Source organism: Gigantopelta aegis, chromosome 9 (genome assembly GCF_016097555.1).
Source record: "Gigantopelta aegis isolate Gae_Host chromosome 9, Gae_host_genome, whole genome shotgun sequence".
Taxonomy (NCBI): Eukaryota; Metazoa; Mollusca; class Gastropoda; order Neomphalida; family Peltospiridae; genus Gigantopelta; species Gigantopelta aegis.
This window is the reverse complement of record NC_054707.1, coordinates 25,819,015-25,825,836: the sequence shown is the minus strand read 5'-3', so window position 1 is coordinate 25,825,836 and position 6,822 is coordinate 25,819,015. Positions and strand designations below refer to the sequence as shown.

General features: G+C 32.7%; 1 protein-coding gene across 1 annotated transcript in view; it reads left to right on the top strand.

Moving 5' to 3' along the window:
• Positions 1-388: 388 nt before the first annotated feature.
• LOC121380940 (serine/threonine-protein phosphatase 6 regulatory ankyrin repeat subunit A-like) overlaps positions 389-6,822 on the top strand; it is a 58,725-nt gene continuing 52,291 nt past the window's right edge. The window contains exons 1-3 of the mRNA XM_041509982.1: positions 389-519; positions 2,307-2,390; positions 5,231-5,380. Of these exons, the coding sequence (XP_041365916.1) occupies positions 478-519; positions 2,307-2,390; positions 5,231-5,380 (276 nt within the window). The 5' untranslated portion in view covers positions 389-477. The remainder of the gene's footprint in view (positions 520-2,306; positions 2,391-5,230; positions 5,381-6,822) is intronic.

Below are 6,822 nucleotides of genomic sequence, written 5' to 3'. Positions count from 1 at the left end.
ATAAAAAAAGGAAGACGAAATCATTCTCTGAACTTCATTTTGAAGGTAAAAAAAACCCCCCAAAACCCCCAGACGAGTAGTAGAAATTACTTTATGTAGGCATATTACGTAACCACCGGCGAATTCTGTGGGATGGAGCAAAATGCCTACGCACGTTAGATATAATAGGCATCACATTTTTATTAATTAAATGTACAAATATACACTTGTTGATATTACGCAATAAAGTGCATTAAATATCGTTGAATGTGATAACCAGTCCAAAAAGCCTTGCCTAATCGTCCCTTTAACGAAGGTTTAAATTAGCGCTCATGTGACGGAAGTAAGTACTTGGGTCACATGCGTACACTGACCAATGACTTTGCTAAAAAGTTCTATCATGGCGGTCATAGAAATCACTGGTTTCCTGTCACCTGTAAACTTTTTCTGACAGGACAACTAGCTCCTTGTGAAAATAAATTAACAGTGGGAGTTATTATGAAGTTGGGTACGCTAGTAGTTCAACAGTTAGACGAAGAGGTATGTGCATTTAAACGCATAACTAATTTGAAAAATAAACATTTACACGTCCACACTTGTCCCATTGATATTTATGTCCTATGTATTATCGGTATAACATTATATCGGATTGCTACATGATATAAATGCTTCAGAACGTTGGTTATGTGTATATCTTGGATAGTATCAACATCATATGTAACTGACATTACAACAGACGACCGAACATGTCATTCAAGACTGCATAAACCTACTGCAGCTGAGGGAGGCTACCTGGACAACTCAACTGCAACTGTTACTCTCCAGAAGAAGCTGTACGGCACAAGAAATGATTTACAGAGAACAGTATCGTTCATAGTCACTGCTGGCCTTGTATAAATAGCAAGTGAAGGAAAAGAAGAAGACTGACATTACAACATTATAATTTTATAATTCGAAGCTACAGTGGTACAAGAGTTCTTGTTTCAGATTGGCTACTAAATTTGGCACATTTAGTGGTCATTACCCACATAATGATAATGGAATATAAGTTCAGAAAAAATATGCACGTTTGTGCTGTTATTATCATTTACATATATATTTGAATGTAGCTACTATCAGAATGAGAAATACTAATATGTTCTGTTCTGTAAAAACTTTTTTGTTTTATTATTTGTAATTGCTATACAATGGATATAATTATATATATATATATGTAGAACTTTTGACATGTACATCCAGAACAACTTTTTGAAAATAAATGATTTCAATACATTTATTATAATACAACTTTAAAAAATATATCAAGTATATATATAATCAAACAATCCAAAATATAGATTCACACGCATTATTCGGAAAAATATCCGCCCGGTCCCCCCTTCCCCTAACCCTAACCCTAACCTTAACTCCAACCCTAACCCCAACCCTAGCCCTAACCCCAGCCATAACCCCAACCCTAACCTTAACCCTAACCCTAACCCTAACCCTCAACCCTAACCCTAACCCTCAACCCTAACTAAAAATAATAATGGAGGGGACCGGGCGGATATTATACCCATTATTCATACACATTATTCATACATTGTTCAGTAGTTTATACATTTAACTTAAACACTGTCTTCGCCATCTACAGCTTCAGGCATAGAAGGTGCGTACATGTTCCACACACATCTTATGACAAATAAAATAATAATTGGGATATAAGCTGCAGCATGTTAATACCTACTAAAAATATTTCTTTTTGAATTTGTAATGTATTAAAATGGCCTGCTAATATGAATTGTTTGCTTTTTACACTTAAACACATGCAAGAGCACACACACACACACACACACACGTATTTTAGCATACAAGTGATCACCTAAATGTAGGTTAGGTGTAGCTCATATAGACCATGTGTATGTTTGAAACAACAATCACTGTATTATGTGGTGGAGTGGTGTTAAACAAACATTCCTTTTGAAGATATGTGTATGTATAACGTAATTTAAAAAACAACAACATTTTCCTCTTTACTTAATTGGGGGACACTTTTGTTGACTAGAATAGATTCCTTAAATTTAGTTTAGGTTGATTACTTTTTATGCAAATGATTGAAATAAATTTAATTCCACGTACTGTAACTGCAGAATGTAAAATATTCTTTATGTATACACATACATGTAGATTTGATCTTATTTGCATTTTTATCATTAACCAAACAGAGGTATTAGTGGTACATGTATGATTATTGTAATTAAAAGTAATAAAAGCAGCATTTTTAAATTGGTTTATTTGGAAATTTGTTAAATACAATTTCACTTTATGATTTATGATTGGTTTTACAGGCTCCACTGGTCCAGGCATGTTTCCATGGAGACCCTGATGAAGTCCGTGCCCTGTTGTATAAGAAAGAAGATGTGAACTATCAGGTATCTAGAATTTGTGTATTTAAAGTCCACGTATGCCTGTGTATCCTGCATGGGTATTGCTATCTGGATTAACACTAATAATTGATTCAGCTTGCATACAATATGATGAAATATATTAAGCACAGTAAAGTTTCTCAAATGTCATGCTATCTCGAAGAAAGAAGTAAGGTACCGAACATTTCTCTGTATAAATATGAAAGCATTTGTATACTTTGTAACTCTATGTTTGTAAAGTTGAAGCATATTTTACAATAAAAAACATAATTTACACATTCAATAAATTAATTTTGAGAAGCAATAGACAACTTGGACATATTATAATTTTATTATTTTTATCTTTAATCATTAAATACACATTACAGTGTTCTCCCTAGGTGAAAATTAAAGGAGAGTGGCCGCGTGGCACCACACCGTTAAAAAACTACAAAAAGTAAAAAAAAACCGAATGAAAAGCAAAAAAGAAAAGGTAAAAGCTTGCTGCTTGGTTACCATATATCATTGTGTGTTGGTTGGTCGACTTTGTGGAAAGACATACTCCTTATTTTTCCTCTCAGTATTTGGTACAAAAACGTTGATACGAAATATAAGCGGACTCATGTTGTCTGTCTGACATTCATGGTCAATTCCAGATTTTGCTGAACCGATCAGTTTTAATATTATTATTTTAATAAAGTTTTCAAGATAATAAAAATCTAATTAAATCTGCAACTGAGGGCAAAATATCAAATGGTATTTAGTGGAAACAAAAGACGGAATGACAGGTCTGATCACGTGACAAATTTGGCGCCAAATAAGTGTTTTTTCAATTGGAGATTGCCAAATCGATAACAAATAAAATGTTTTAATTGCTCAAATATAACTTTTATTGTGTGTATCAAACATACAAATGGATACAGGTATTGGACAAAATAGAGGCTTTTTAAAAATATTGTTGAGTTACCTTATGGTAACTGTCATAAGCTACTGAAGTTTTTCGTTAGGTGATTTTGTTTGTACACACAACGCGGCTTGTTTCCTTTGATGTCCAGTGTGCAGACTGATGATTTTTTTTATATGAAAAAAACTGTGCAGTTGGAAATAGCGGAGATAGGTGCGGGATAAGAAAGAGAAGCGCAAAAAAATAAACGAGGGCGGCAAAATGCAAGCAGCAAGAACACTGCACATTATCTAACAATATATGCAATGCATTGGTTCATTTAATTCAGTAATTCACTTATTGGTTGCTATAACTGGTATCGCCAAGTATTAAATATATTTTATATATTAAATATATTATATATATTTTAATTGGCTTAAAAGTCATGGTCTCCGAAATTGCAGCTCTTGTCAGAACACCATATTAGGTTTGGTTACAATGATCAATAGATGAGTAACTGGAGGGACGAAGATAATATAGTATTTAATCTTGTTAGCTTGAATGTAGAATGATCCAGAATACTACCGGGACAACACTTGAACCAAGGCCAGGGAGATCTTTCATGTGGATAAATTTCACAGGCAAAAATTCTAAAGTAAAAATATTGTTAAGAAACTGGCTTTAAAATATAACATTGACTAATATTGTGGAAGAGAACCTGGATAGACTGAATACATAAATTAGTAACTGTTGTTTTAATAGTTTATTCTTGAATTAACCACCTGTGCTAAATTGCATACAAAAAGTCATTGAATATTAATTTTGATTTGAATGAGTTTTATAACATATATATATCTAATTAAGAATGATTACAATAATTTAGTCAAAATTTACCAGTGCTTCTAGGTTATGGTAGTTCCATGGCTAGTGATATTCAATGTTGGCTTAGTAAATAACTACTATTGCCATGCCCGATGGCTAGTGAAAAAAATTGGTCAAATGTTGCAGTTTAGTCTATTTTGTAAATATGAATATCCTGCATCCACCCCCACCCCCCAATGTTAGTGTTTTTAAGCTCGATCTCCTTCTTTAGGTGACATATCTGATTATTACTATTGTTTAGTAAAATTGTATCAACTTAAAGTTGGGCTAGTGAATATTTAATCACTGATCCCATGGCTAGTGGATTTTATTAAAATTGTAGAAGCCCTTTTTACTATTCGGTGTTTTATCCATATTCATTCGAATATATCTTGTAAAAAGTATCACAAAATTTTTACTTGCCTGTGATATCAATATTTTTGAACAGCTCTTACGTTTACACTGTGTTTTCAATTAACTTTTGAATTTTTATATTGATATTGATCGTTACTTCAATAGCACCCAATAGCTGATGTATTTTTTATGCTGGTGTGTTGTTAAATTATTCATCATCATTCATTCATTCATTCATTCATTCATTCATTCATTCATTCATTCATTCCCTACTCAGTTGTAACCTTTCCATCCTGAGCTAGACTTTCTGCCAGAAAATATTTTGAGGGTACATAATAAAAACAAAACAGATTGTAAGTGCACCTACTAGGTGGTTATAGGTCTGAAATCTTTTAAAACTGGGCAGTGCATTCACATACATTGACAGATTTTAAAGAGCAATTCTTTAGCTACAATTTATCTAAAAATTAAATAAATGTATCCCATTAATTTCCAAGAATTTACGGAACATAACTGTACCTTTTGAACCTTCTGTCAGAAACCGTGTATGCTTTGTGACTAATATACTATGAAACTGTATGTGCTGTCCTGTCTGTGGTAAAGTGCTTATTACTCAGAATGAGACAATGTGGTGGTTGTGGTTTCTTAACTCATTCTTCAGACAAAGTTTTTAAAATACCATCCATGATTGTCATGTCTGTTTCTTAGATATTATCTTTTCTGTGATTACAGGCCTGTGGATATAATTTGGTTTACTTATTTCTTTCAGGACATAGAAAAGAGGAGCCCACTACATGCAGCGGCGTATTGTGGAGAAGCTGAAATCGCCGACTTGTTAATTCTTAGTGGCGCTCGAGTTAACACAAAAGATAACAAATGGTTAACTCCCCTTCACCGAGCCTGTTGTGCAAAAAGTGATGTACGAATGTTTTTTGATATTAATTTTCCTAAATTAATTTAAAATGAAATTTAAAACTTTCTTCCTCTTTAAATTGAAATATCCAGAGGTGAAAAGTTTCCAGATTTTTTTTGCGCAGTTCCAGATTTTAGTGCTTCTCCGAAACTGTTTCTTTTAGTACCCTACTTTACTGAGCTCTTCAAAGGTTTCCACATTGTTGTCTCACCTTTACATAGTAAATAGGCAAGTTAATATCCATAACATAAAATAAAATAAATATTTTTAAAAAGAACATGTTGAGGAGGGGGTGGGGAAATGGGTGGAACTCTTGCCTATTTGTTTATTATAATTGGATTTGGCATATGAGCCTGGTAAACTACAATAGTGACATTTCTACTTGGGTTTTGTTTGTTTGTGTAAATAAAGTTGTTATACCTTGTACAACAATTGACAGCATTAAACAAATGCATGCTATGTCACATGTAAAGTTGTACATAATATTTGTTTGCATGTGAATAGTAACTTCCCCCTCAAATTTTTTTTTTTTTTTTTAAATTAAACAAATAATAATAGAAAACAGAAAACAACAACTGTATCAGCAAAAATTTTTATTACAGTTTAAGTCTCATACAAATTGGTAATAAAGTGACAATATGTACTATTTCATCATATACATGTAGTGGGGGCCAGCTGACTTGGGGCAAACTGGCATGGGGACAAAATGGCTGGTACCAACATTAAAAGACTGTTTATTGTTTTGTATTACCCTTGTACAATATTACACATATTAAGAGTAACAACTCTTGGGATGCCAATGTAAAGAAAAAAATAGCTGCATGTTTTGTGTTTACAGTCTTTATAGTTTAACTTGAATAAAATAACCTCAGTAAGTATATTAATGTCATGGATGGATCACACAATACTTGTAGTGAAATGTAGGACACAAAAGAAAATTGAAAGAAGTGACTTGTAGATTAGTTTCTTTTGTTTTCATATGATTGACATCTTTGACTTTTATTTAAAAAAATTAATTTTATTACTTGCCGTCAGGCTCACCCAAAGTCTTATAATCACTGGCCTTTGGCATTGGGCCTGGTAACCACGGGCATCGGGCTATTGTATTCCAAAAGGCCTGGAGTTAGACATACTGTATATCGCTATATATTAGCGAACTTTTCAAGTCTCTAAATGCCATCACAAGAAAAGGGTTCTGCTAGTAGACAGTCATAAGTAAATACAATGAAACATCGGTGTGTATGGAAATGCAATACTAACGAAAACTTGTAGGTCATTCTAGGTTTCAAAAATTTACCGTTGCATTATTTAACCAATATTTTTTAACAGCCTCTATCGAATCCCATGGATATCAATGTACATTTATTTGTTTGATACATACAATAAAAGTTATATTTTATTTGAGAAATGAAAACAAATGTATTTTATTTTTATCTTGTTGACCATTT